Genomic DNA, 13,092 nt, shown 5'->3' with positions numbered 1-13,092 from the left:
AGATCTGATAATAACAAAATAAAAATAAACGTTGGTTCATCTAATCGGGTCAGCTCTAACGAACTGGGTAAGATTAAAGTTAATCATAAATTCCCGGGAGTCTACTGCTTTCCACGCCAAAATCTTAGATAATTCAATTTGCACTTTATCGGTCAATGATTCACATAAGACTGATGAAGACGTTAAAATGTATGAACAATATCTCGCTTCCAAGTTCCGATCTCATAAGCCAAAATCGAACCGGAGATGGGTGAATTTACGGCACAGTTTATCAGCTAAGCGCCGGCTGGGTGCGATCTAGATCAATCGTTTCAACGTCCTGAGAGCGTCTCGTCTCTCGGCCCCTATCGCCCGCATATCGGCGGCGTGCCGCAGCTGCGCCGCTTTCGCCCCGTCTGCGCTAATCAACGCCGCCATTCGACGAGCGCGACGCACAGCCGGCGCCGAGGTGGTCCCGATAAACAAACAGGCCGAATGGCGTCGGCGATGGCCGTCGTCGGAAATAATATGCCAGGGCAAATCCATACAGCGCTCGGCGCCCGTCTGCTTGTCGGTCCATTTGGTGCCAAAGTGACTCGCAGGGCCGGGCTATCAGGGTGCGATACGGCAGTGAGGTGATGGGAGGGGTCGCACGGCCCGAGGGCCCTTCGGACAGATGTCCAGTTTTCATAAAACGCTGGTCAGCTCTCAGAAACTGCTGACACATTCATCTACGTTGGCGCTGACCGAGACCGACCGACTGAGACTGGGGGAGCACCTACATCTGACGTTTGCCGAGCGGGGAGGAGTAGAACGCCCACGAGCCTAGCCCGGTCGACCAGAGGTCACCCACAGCCGGCAATTACACTAGCCATTACCCGCCCGGTGCAGCAACACACTGAGTCCTTTAGAAAGAGGCCATTTTAGGTGATTAAGTGTGTAACTCGGCCTGTCAAATGTCAAAGACTCCATGGGTCAGCTGAGGTTAAATTACTTAATGTGTGCAGCGCAGCAGAGCGCCTTTTGGAGTACGAACGCCAAAAGACCTCACGACACATTTACCCTATTCTTCCTCTCTTCCCTCTCACCCTGTCCCGTCAGCCCTCTCACCTGACTGAGGGTGCCCCCTAGCGGCGGTGCTCGAGGACCGGCCGGCCGCGGTCCGGGAGGAGGCGCCGCCGCTGGCTCCGGCTCCTCCTGCCTGTCGGGCACGCCCGCCTCCTTCATGTGGAACTTGGTGTTGTACGGCAGCGTCTGGTACTTGGGGTCGCTCTTGTTGAGCCCAAAGTCGGCCGGCTCGCTGCCCATGTCATCTTTGGTTCGCAGCGGCGCCGGCGCCGGCAGCGTCTTGGCCGACGTTTGCCGGACCTGCCGCTTGGCGGCGCTGGCGGCGTGCAGCTGCGAGGCCAGCTGCTGGTTGTGCACCCGTTTGCGGTGGAGCCGCTGCTGCAGTTCGGCGATGCGCTGGTCGATGCGCGCCATCTCGTCTCGCCGCTGACCGAGCGTCTCCGTCTGGCTGGCCAGCTGGCTGTGCTGCTGCTCGTTCAGCTTGTTCCGGTACTGTCGGGCAGAGATGGGGGAGGGAAACGGTCATAAAGCTGGACAGGGGTCAGGGGGACGGAAAGGGTAGTGAGAGATATTTCATAGAGCAGAAGCATGCACCTGAATTTCTATGCATGGCGATCAGTCAATTTTACTTTGAAAGTCCGAGCGCGTTTGTCGTAAACTATCTAACGCTGAAATTTTTACTTGCGAGATTAACATCAGATGAGGCTCACAACAAAATCCATCAAATGCCACATCTCCGTCGCTGTTTCTATTCCAGAATTCGAGTGGGAGCGCTGTCGACTAACCGCCCATTCTGTTTCCCTACGGCGTTAATGGGGTTGGGAACTCGATTTTTTAAGAATGCATGAAAATGATCAAACTATTTTCACAGAATTTATGGTGCATACCATTGCCTCATAAAATCAATAAGCTGAGAGAAATGGGGGAAGAAAGATAGGAAACTTGTTTTGAAAAGTTCTTGAAAAAGATGCTCTTGATGCTGTTACGTCACATGTCACCTTCTGCGGTTGACAAATAATGGCGCATCTGGCGCACCACAGATTACATGTTATATCAATGGGTGAAAGATGTTGTTTGCTTCACTCTGCCATTCGCGCTGTTTTTAACTTTAAATTATGCTAAAACATTTACGGATGAAATGTTCAGTGTCAAAAATTGATGTGTCTGCCGTGTACTATATTCCCACTTAACATGAGCGCGTGATAAACATTTTATGTACCTCGAATTTTCAAATGATAAAGATGATGAATCGGAGGATGCTGAAAAGCAAAAGCTCATTCCAATATTTGGACTACTTTACGATTAAAATGTTTACATTCCTGTCATCTTATTGATCATTTATTTGTTCTTTTTTATGAAAATAACTTAAGGCGTTGAGAATCGAGGTAATTTCTATCTACCGTGCCTTAACATACCAGCAACAGCAATCTATCTACGCCCTACGGTGGCAAGGCAGACTGTGAAAGAAGCGTAAGATGGATTCTAAACAATTCTTTTGTGATATACTGAAGGGCAAAGTGCAGAGAAGAGCGTACAAGTCCTGTTTTGTGCCAGGCTGTTGCAGTAGCACTTATGAAACTCCGAAAACGATCTTCGTTCATGTCCCAAACAACATTACCCTGAGGAGATGATCGTCTGCAATAGCAGGAAGAGCTGATGCAAGTACTTTGAAATCCACTATCAAGTCGGTGCTATTGTTGTAATGATCACTGTGAGGTGAGATATTTTGTGCAAGGGCTGAGTGTAATGCCCAGGAAATGACCTCCATTCGCCCCCTGACCGGTCAGGGTTATAAAATTTGAGTGGATGGCGGTCCGTTTGGGGTTCAGATGTCAATTGTATTTTGTTCCTGTCAAACAATACATGTTATGCTGGCAGCGAATGTGTGTAACGTCGTTTTTCGAAACAGAAGTTAGAACTGTAACGGCAGAGTGCTTGCTGGTCTCATCGTAAGTATTGTAAGTGTTGTAAGCAAAAGCATTGTCAATATTGTAAGTATTGTGAGCATTGATGTATGGTAGACATCACCTCACGTGATCTCGGCTCAGATAACCCTCTCCGGTGTCCCTGTCAGTAAATGGCACCTGGATCGTTACAGATAAGATAATTTGTCATAATTCTTAAAGAATTGGGTGGTTTTGACTCGTTTACTCGAGGTGCAGGTCGCATTTCAATACTTTTCCATAGGCTTGCAATGTAAAGGTCACGACTCTGACCTAACCTCAGGTCACAGATAAAACATTCTGAGATATACAAACGACATATACTGCAGGTACTGTTTTGAAGACTTGATGAGAGGAAATAACTTCGTGAAAAACTCAAGCTCTGACGTGTTTGCAAACTTTTCTGAGGTGGGGTCAACAAACCCGCTCTGGTTACCTGACCTGACCTGACCCGGCATTTTTTTTTTTCTGAGATGTGCGCAATGAGCATTTAGGAAAAGTTACCAAATATGAGCTGAATGTCTCGCGGCGTTTGGCAATTGTACAAGAAAATCCTGAAAGGTCTCCCCGTCCGAAATAGGGTTAATGTGTATATGAAGAGTTGCAGATGCCAAACATACCCAGATCTAAGACTGCAGTTCCCAGCGCCGCTGCAACGTTTTTAAAACAAACATACATAGGACATACAAACATGTTTATTTGCATCTGTTTTGGATAATAGCAAGTAGCAACTCATGGCGCCATCACCCGCGATAACTGTTAGGATTTGAGATATATCTTTATTTAGGCCATTAGTTTGGCTGTAATGTTTATTGATATTAGTTGGGCGGAGTTTGGTAGTTTTTTATTTAACTTGTGGTATGTTGTGCTGATTGCGGGTTGTTCAAACCTTTCAAATGTAAGGACCTTATTGAACTCAACCCTACCCCTACACTACCCTACATACCTACGACTGGACGCTTTCCAAGCCCACAAGCATCACGACGCCGAGATGGAATGTAGCCGAGAAATCACCCTCGCCATCTGCTCTAGAGCTAATCGTGTGGGGCGGCGTGTGGGCCGCCGCTTATCCTATGGGGGTGCACTTCTAGTGGATGGGGGACGGGGTGCACCTGCACCCCTTTCATATGGAAAGTTACTTCCCTGATTACAGCTCCCCGTATTGCACCTAATCAGGGAGCGGCCAGCAAACGAAGGAACTATTTCTGGATGACAGGCGAATAACCGCTCACGCAAGGAGCGGAGCTCCGCCCCGTCCAAAGTGGCCAACAAAGCAGAGACAGAAGCAGCATCACATCTTCCATCAAAGAACTGGTTTCTGGCTTGGAAGATGAGCTCCATCTTTGCATCCGAGTCGGTGCTGTCAGGAATCAGCTGGTCTAATGGAGTGAGAGTAGTGAGACGACTAGCTATTGTATCAGAGCTGCCTGGTCTTCGTAGCATTTGCACCGATTCGTCTCGATCGGACTCTGAATTCTGTCCCTCCTGCGTATTACTTGAGGCATTGCTATGTAGCTAAGTCTTTGGCAGAGTTTCATTATCCATGCTTTGCAAACAGTGCCATAACAACACAGTTAATTAATCACCAAGCTTCTTTGCAAGTTCCAATACAGTTAAATCGCACGCGATTTGAGTGCAAAAATCAAGAAAAGTGCCAACTTGTTCCCGTAAAATATTTTGAATATTGACCTAAAAAAATGAGTAATTTCCAGATAAAATAACAGCGAAATCAGTTTTCGCTTGCCAATAAAACTCACAGATATTGAAGCTCCATTATTAAAGGAACATTTTAGTATATGCCATTCTTGATAAAACTTCTTAGCCACGCAATACCAGCGCAAAATAAAGAGACACTGAAAACACGACCAATCACTCCGATTTACCATAGGAAAATACATAGAAAATGTATGTCTCAACTGCGCCAAATATACAGACAGTTATATACCTACATGTGACGTCATGATTAGCCCGACCAATCAGAAGCAAGTTGTTTTCAGCCACAAATAATTAATTTCTGAACTAACTAGGCATTTTTATAACAAAGTGATTTTAAATTAAATCATTAAAAATTCTGAGCTTTTTTATTTTACCAAAACATACAGAGCATGCAGATAGGTCCCAACCCTATTGGACTCCCACATCCCCTGAATGCAGTCCGCCCACCCATCGTTGCAGATCGCGCCGTCCGTCACTGCCGACGGCGTCTGAAAGGCTCCCTCCCACCGCCCCGATCGGACGCGTCCCCGGCAATTCCGGCGCTCTAAGGCGGCCGAATGGGTGCCGCCGCTGACAACAAATGGCCGACTGCTGCCGTCCGGCGGTCCGCCGCGGCTGGCGACTTCAATCGCACCGGCCGACGCCAATCGTCCGACGACAGGGGCCGGCCGGGACGGCGCTGATGTCGGGCCGTCACCGAATGTCACCGCGCTGCTCCTCCGTCCAGCCGCCAGTGGAGCCCGCCGCAGCCAGCAATCTGATTGCCGGCGACATTGATTGCCAAACGAGCCCTAATGGGCGGCTCTTTCTCGCCACATCGGCGGGCCTTTCCGGCACATCGCCAGCCCGCCTCGCACCTCCCCACCGTCGTATCTCGCTCCCAGAAACGTCGAGTGCCAAACGGGACGGTGCAGGAGCGTCGCCGATTCAGTTTGAGAATGTCGGACGATTGGGAAATGGCAAAAGGAAGGCGTAACTTCGGCAGGGATGTCGTCCAAGTTGTACGCAAAGTGTTGATCTTGACTTTAAGTTAAGTGCAGTCACTGGTCTAGCAGGTTAAGTTTGGCAAAGCTGTGACAGCTGGGGACTCGAGGGAACGAACATCCGTTTGCGACATGCAATGCAAAGGATTTGCATTTCACGGTACTAGGGCAAAGTTGTGATAACTCAGAAACTCACTAAACTCAGACACCTTTGAAGAAGTTTTTAAGTCACCCGACTGTAAAACATAACACCGGACGGTTCCCGAAACCTCTCTAAACTCGACCTTTACCAATATATTTAGGACTACAGCGAGCGAGAGGAGTTTCTCTTGTTACACTGTATGAGTCAGGAGACAATCCAGACCGAAAAATGGCGTCTGTTATGTTCAAACCTCTCGCTATTTTTGGCACACTGATTTTCGTTACTTTGTTTTGTTTTATTATAGGAAGAAAATTACTATATAGGGATGGGATAAAAATGAGCCCATGTATGAAATAGACATCGTTTTCCTACTTTCTACATTGCATCAATCCAACTTCTGCACAATTGGTCAGGTAGCGGCGTCGCGCCAACCATAGACCCTCCTCAGACTGTCATATCAACCGGGCTGGCAGGCCGAGCCGCAGACCGCTTTGTGTGACCATTGAGACCAGCCGGTCACATGCTGAGAACAATGCCGGCGCCGGGCCACAGCCCCGGGGAAATACCGTCCCGCCCCGCCCAGTCGCCCAATAGGACCTGTCAGCTGCATTATTGTCGACCAAGATGGACTGTCGAGGCCGACAGGCCGCCGGACCGGGTCACCGGGCCTGCACGGGTCACCGGACCGGGTCACCGGCTGTAGGTCGTGGGTCTTTTGGTCGGTGGTCGGTGGTCGGTGGTCAATGGTCTAAAGCGCGAACACTCCTGATTGTCTCAACATCCGGTGCTGCAGGCAACGCCACCCTCCAAAATGACACTGTGCGACTCTCTTCGAAGACTTCGCCACGGTTTCACGTCACTACTCTACTCGCCATCTATTAACTCTACTCGCCATCTACTGTCGTCTACTGTTTTAGCACAGGAATCTCCAGACCACAGCGAAGCTCCAAGAAGCCCTTCTGTTAATTAACCCGTTCTTCGTGCGACCACCGCCGAAATGACTTCCTCCTAGATTGTCATAGTGTTTAAAACCGGATGGCTCTTCCTTCCCAGCTCTTTGGGAGCACCGGATCCCAGATTGGCCGGCGATGGCGAACTATCACTCATCTGCTCATTTATCTTACGGGAGTTTGGACGACGCTCGTTTATTTTAGGACGCAGCTCTGAGATGATAAGACAGCCACTGGAAAACAGCATAGCGTCAGCTACTGCCAGTGAACCATAAGTGAAACTCGCATCTACCAAATCAATAAAATTTACGACACATAAACGCGAAAGACGAGGCCCCCCAGTTGCACCACCTGGCTGCACAATGCACATGCCCTCTTCTCGACTCTGATCAGCATTTTATGACGCTAGGCGCCATATGAAGGGGCGCGCTCCCTAGATAGCGCATCATTTCACAGCTCTGTGTCGCTTTCGACGCCAACGTCCCCGCCCTGAGGGGAAATATCGGCCGGGACCTGGCAGGCGGGCGTCGCCGTGTCGCAAATATCCCATTAGTTTGTTTACCGAATGATGAATGGGACGGCGGCGCGATAGCCGGCCGGCCGGCCGCTGCCGTGGTGACGGGCCGGCCGCTGCGGACGGCCCGCCGACAGCCGACACATGGCAACGGCGACGCTTGTACGGACCACGGGAGTCGAAAGGGATCCGCGCAGTGAAAGGATAGACCGTGACACGGTGTCGTATTAAGATGAGGAAGACAGAGGGGTGGGCGGCCCGCGGACTTCGACGACGATGCTACTGAGACGTCTAGGCCGGTAGAGCCAAGAGTACTGATCACCTTAAACTTTACCGTGGCGATACAACTTGATTGAGCCCCGCTGTGCAATGAGCACATAAGGTTATATCATTCAGCTACTGAGACAAACGGATTAAGCCACGAGCTACTGGGTCTGGTGGAGCCGTAGAATACGACCGAGACTGAGTATCTCTGCTCGCCTCGGCTTTCTGATGGTGTGGACCCAGGGAATTTCTATGTAAATTACAAATGATTTGGATTAGCATACGCTTGTCGCTGATGCCTTCACAGAAGAGTGGCAGACGCTCACTACCGGCGAGCTCTGTTGAAGCTGTCAGTGAGCGCCGACCTGGAAATGAAAATTGAATTCTGCTCCATTATGGAGTGTTTCTCGGATTCAGATTACCAAGAAACTGGAACACGGAAGAAAAATAACGGAAGATGGAAAAGAATAGTGTGGTTTTCAAGATGAATTAAATCTTAGTGATGCTTGCAAACAACTTCAACAGCTAAAAAACAAAGTACGTATCTCATCAAAAAATCGCTTCGTTTTAAAAACATGATTACGCAATAGCTCTTCAATTGAAAAACGGTATATTCTACCTACTGTTCGCAGCCTCCGTCCGTCTAAAGCGGCGGCTTCGCCCACCCGTATTTATGTAGCGCAACAATCTGGCCTCAGAATCCAGTTTCCCCACCTTTCCCCACCTCTTCCACCACCGTCTCCACCCAGCTACCCCTCGCCACACCTTCTCCCTCTCCCTCCCTCTCCTTCCTCTCCTCCTTCCCCATTGGCTCACCATGAGTTCCCGTCGCAGTTTCTCCAGCTCCCGGTGTGTGTCGCCCTGCGGTCCCTGGCGCAGCTCCCTGCCGCGTCGCACCTCCTCCAGCTGCCGGGTCATCTCCTCCACCCGGGCCACCGCCAGCGACAGCTCCTTCTCCTTCTCATTAAACAGCGCGCGGATGTTCTCCAGGTCAACACCTGAGGGAGGCAGGTCACCAGACGGGTCAGCACAGGTCACCGCCGGATCGGTCAGCACAGGCCACCAGACGGGTCAGCACAGGTCATCAAGCGGGTCAGCAAAGGTCACCGCCGGATCGGTCAGCACAGGTCACCAGACGGGTCAGCGCAGGTCACCGGATGGGTCAGCAAAGGTCACCAGACAGGTCGGTACGGGTCACCGGACAGGTCAGTATCCTGCGTCAGGGGCGGATTGAACATCGTGTTAGGGCTGGCAGGTGTGTGTGTGAGGGAACATTATGTGGGCGAGTAAGACTGGTTGAGTAAGAGTAAGAAACGCTAACCATCTTATGACAAGTACTGAAGGAGTACCTCAGTCATGTAACCAATCGAAAAAGAAATACGTTCATAGTAATGCATATAAACACAGAGCCCCAGCCCACGAGGTCGGGTTATTGGAACCTGAATGGCAGCGCAGTATTACCACGCCCTACTCGGTAAGGGCACTCCTGCTGTCACTGGACTGCCGCATATCCAGCGTTCTGTTACAGCAGCCCATCGTAGTCATTCCTGATGTCACCGTCCACTCATAACTCACTAATGCTTCGTCAGAAATATGTCCGCCGACATGGGTATCGTATCCGATCTACGTTCCAGCATTCCACACTCGGCCTCCGGTCCTGCTGTCGACCCACGGTAACTGAACATAAAAACACGGCCCCGCGTATCAGCTACCGGCGAGAGCGGCCGTTTGTGAAAGTGCACCGCCCTCCCATAATCGATACACGCACTGTGCGCACGACTTCACCGTGAGATAGAGCCTCGGTAAAGAACAGCCTCATGGACCTCCAAAAAGTCGGCGGTATATCCGACGCAGCGATCTGATAAATCTGACTCCTGTGGCGGTAAAAACGTCTACCAGTGACCGTCAGGATGCCTCTCTCCTCTCTCTCTCTCTCTCTCTCTCTCTCTTCCTCTTTTCTCTCCATCTCTCCATCTCTCCGTATAGCTACCACCACCACTGCTGTCCTCTGGAGACTGGGACATTGTCCGAGAGTCTTCACCCCTGGGACTCGCTCGACCTCGAGATCACGGCACACAGTCGGTCCCAGACGACTGACCAGTGCTGAGCTGACCAGTGCCGATTGACGCCCCTCTGCGGTCGCTGATTCATCCATTCAGCTCCCGTAAACGGTTATGTGAGCAATGCGTTGTGTAGGTGCAGATCAGCTACTATGATACTCCCCAGTACAGCGTTTGAATCACTGCTACCAAACCAAAGCCGTCTGATGTGCAGGATATTTGCTACGTGCTATTCCGAAAAAAATCGCTTATTTTCCTTCACTACAACCGACAAGAGCACTTCACTACCAACCCAGGAATTTATCAACCTACTTGATCCCAGGCCTGTTTTGGCCTCAGTCATCAGTCATCACTCTTGGTACCGTTCGTCGGTAGCCTCCAGTCAATATATAACGTACCCATACAACCCTCGGTGACAGTACGACTGCACCGTACACTACTCTGTGTAATCGGCGCCCGGGGCCGGTGTGTAAGCGGCCCGGACCGGTGTGTGGACCTTTGTGGGACCGACTGCCGGCAGCCCGTGTCGATTATCCATAGTAGCGGCTATCGACCCCTGCAGCGGGGGTCCTGGGACCGGGTCCGGGCCCACCGGACACCGACAGCACCGGGCGGACTACCGTCGGCACGAAGAGCGTGTCGGCTCGGCACGGCAGCCGTCGACACGACACGACACCCGGGTGGGACGGCTAAGCCGGCTTGAGGGGGGGGGGGGAGGGGGACAAACACCCCGCAGGATCTGCTGTAACACGGCTCACTTGGTCTGACTTCTACTGATGGTCTCCAGATTCAGGGGTTTCCGTTTGCGCAACTTTGCTGAGCCAGTGTCACTCGAGTGAGCCGGGTAAACGTGCAATGCAAGAAAAACGCATTCGTGGTGGTTGGGTGGCAAATTCTTATGAAATGAAATTCTTAAGACATGACATGCGCCTTGCGGTAAAGCGGCCTAGCCTACTTAAGCCCACGTCGCATCGGGAGAAACGTTAAATGTCCGAGGGTCATGACTCAAGCGACTTGAGTCATTGCCGTGCACCGCGCGTACCCCGGTAGTTCAATTTCCCCTCGCTAATTACCACGAAAGTTTACAACACTCGACTGCTTGTTTTAATCCAGCTGGAGAGGTTCATGTTTACAGTCTACAAGATTTCAAGTGTCTGACAAACCTGTTTTCGTTTCAACAGCACAAACACTTCATAGGTATAAAGCCGGAACGAGGAAAATTGTGTTTGCTGTTCAAAACAGATCTTCCTTTGTCCGTGCGCACTTTAGTTAATGATAAGACAAGTCTAGCTAGAAACCCGCAAAACAAGCAAACAATCTAAAAGCAAGAAATCCGGCTTCTAATTGTTAAAATGATCAGAGAAAATGGAAATAAGTAACCCTGCTAATACTTATACTGATACGCTCTACTTTCAGCATTGGCTGTTGCAGTTTCTTCGTCACTCGTTTCACTCCTTGCCATCTTCCAATATAGGCGCCTTAAGTCTATGGGCGCCGCCATATTTCTCGCCGCCTGACGGGCGGCGCCGTGACGGGAGGGGCTCAGTGCCGATTTTGGAGCGCTCCTCCGTGCATTATCGACGAGGTTGCAGACGGACCACCGGGGGGCTGAGGCTGACCCACGGCGGTCACTGTCACCCCCAGTCAGCGGTGACACGGGCCGCGCGCCCGCTCAGAGTCTGGGAGTGTGGGTGGTACTCTCCCTCCCCTCGTCTATCTCGGCTCCTCCCTCGGGAACATTTTGCATCAGCGAGCCTGCTCAGCTTTGAACTCATCAGAACTCAGTACGAGCCGCCTCTGGTGAGTTACAGCTGGAAAGGCCGACGGGGACGGTACCAGTCTTCGCAGAGGCATCTGCAGCACCGCTCTGGCACGTGATAGGGCAGACGTTCTGCCGAGCAGCCACAGACCAGGCACGTGCCGGCCCTCCTATGAGTTACTACTTTGATAAATTGGACGAGATCAAGGAGTTTCGAGAATGTGACATTGGAGGAATATTGAATCGGGCCAGCTGCCCTTGAAGCGGCATTTAGCACCACGTGCCGTTGATGATAGCACACTTCGGTGAACGATTCTCTCGGCGGATTTCATCAGTGCGATGACCATTCATCGTGGCTTTATTTGAGTGTCCGTCGGTTACGATTTCAAACAGCCCATAAGTACGGCTTTCTCAGCGGCGCGATGATCTGAAAACCGAAAGCTATGACAGTGCAAACATCGTTGGACCGACATTGGAACAGTTCCGTTCACTGCACTGCGACATAGAACAGCAGCATCGTTTTCATAACGAGCGGCCTCTGTATGTTTCACCAGCTGGTTCTTTCATTAGCTAAATACCGGCTCCGTGAGGAGGACGGAAGGGTGAGGGGACAGGGAACAAGACTTCGTGAATGGCGGAATTGGTACGTCGCTGAGAGCGTCTGTCGGCCAGCTGCACAGGAGTCAGGCCAGTCCGGTCAGGTCAGGTCAGGAGTCATGCACGATGCTCACGATCAGCAGGCAGCTCAGACCGGTGCAGTCCATTCAGGCGTCGACCTGATACCAAACTCCCAAGCGGATGTGACCACTGCGTGACTGCACCTCTGACCCCGCTCCCCAGGATTCTGACCGGCCGGTGGATGCGGGAATTCATTCCAACGTCAGCCTCGGCATACCTCAGTCCGTGTTTGTCCGAGGAGGGACGGCAGCACAACCCGTCGGCCGGGTCAGGCCGGGCAGGGCTGATCAGTCTGAGCACGCCCCTCCGCTCTCAGCGGCTCCATACACCGTCAATGCACTCAGACGGGGATATTCTGACTTCCCCGGCACACCATGAGCTGCCTCTCCGGTCAGTGGGGACGGGCCAGCTCACCGGGCTCCTCGGCAGCCTGCCCTGGGGAGACGGTCAGGTCTGACCGGTAATAGAGGCACGCGCGCAGAGGAACGCACAGGATTAGGGTCAATCCACCCCCAAGCAGAGTCCCCGTGGGCCGTGAGCTGCGCAGTCGCTAGAAAACTGCCTTCATAGCGCCTGACTGGCTGTTAAAAAATGACTGCCAATATTGAGCGCTTCAATATTACAGCAGCTGCCGCTCCGAGGAGGCTTTAAATAGCGCTCTGACGCGAGCGCTGCATTCTTCGGGAACACCCTTGCCGTCACGGGAGGAGGATGGTGTGCACGGATAAGGCCGGGGCTTGGGAGATCCATTTGGCCACGTCCATCAATCACTGCCATTGTAGCAGCGCCGTGGAGAGTGCGAAACATCCTAGATTCCGATCAAAGCCGTCATTATACTCCGTCTATAAACAGGACTCAAATTCATGACATAATACTACTCATGCCAAGGGAGCTAAAAGGAACAAGTCAGAACTGTCACAATGCGATGACGAGATGTTGCCTTGACTCATAACTCCACAAATAACCATCCAGTCGTTCCAAATAGAAAAAGTAGTAAGCAAGAAAAGACAACAAAAAAGCGTAGGTACTAGTTAGT

The 13,092-nt window shown here is 51.3% G+C and overlaps 1 protein-coding gene across 5 annotated transcripts in view; it reads right to left on the bottom strand.

The window, feature by feature from the left end:
• LOC122385271 (apoptosis-stimulating of p53 protein 1-like) overlaps positions 1-13,092 on the bottom strand; it is a 145,145-nt gene that overhangs the window by 17,349 nt on the left and 114,704 nt on the right. For all 5 annotated transcript variants that reach the window (XM_043373413.1, XM_043373412.1, XM_043373416.1 and 2 more), the window contains 2 exons: positions 8,376-8,557; positions 1,090-1,539 (listed from right to left, as the gene is read on the bottom strand). In XM_043373413.1, the coding sequence (XP_043229348.1) occupies positions 1,090-1,539; positions 8,376-8,557 (632 nt within the window). The remainder of the gene's footprint in view (positions 1-1,089; positions 1,540-8,375; positions 8,558-13,092) is intronic.

The sequence above is a fragment of the Amphibalanus amphitrite genome, unplaced genomic scaffold (assembly GCF_019059575.1).
Source record: "Amphibalanus amphitrite isolate SeventyFive unplaced genomic scaffold, NRLGWU_Aamphi_draft 000213F_arrow, whole genome shotgun sequence".
NCBI classification, from domain to species: domain Eukaryota; kingdom Metazoa; phylum Arthropoda; class Thecostraca; order Balanomorpha; family Balanidae; genus Amphibalanus; species Amphibalanus amphitrite.
This window is presented reverse-complemented; position numbering and strand designations above follow the sequence as displayed.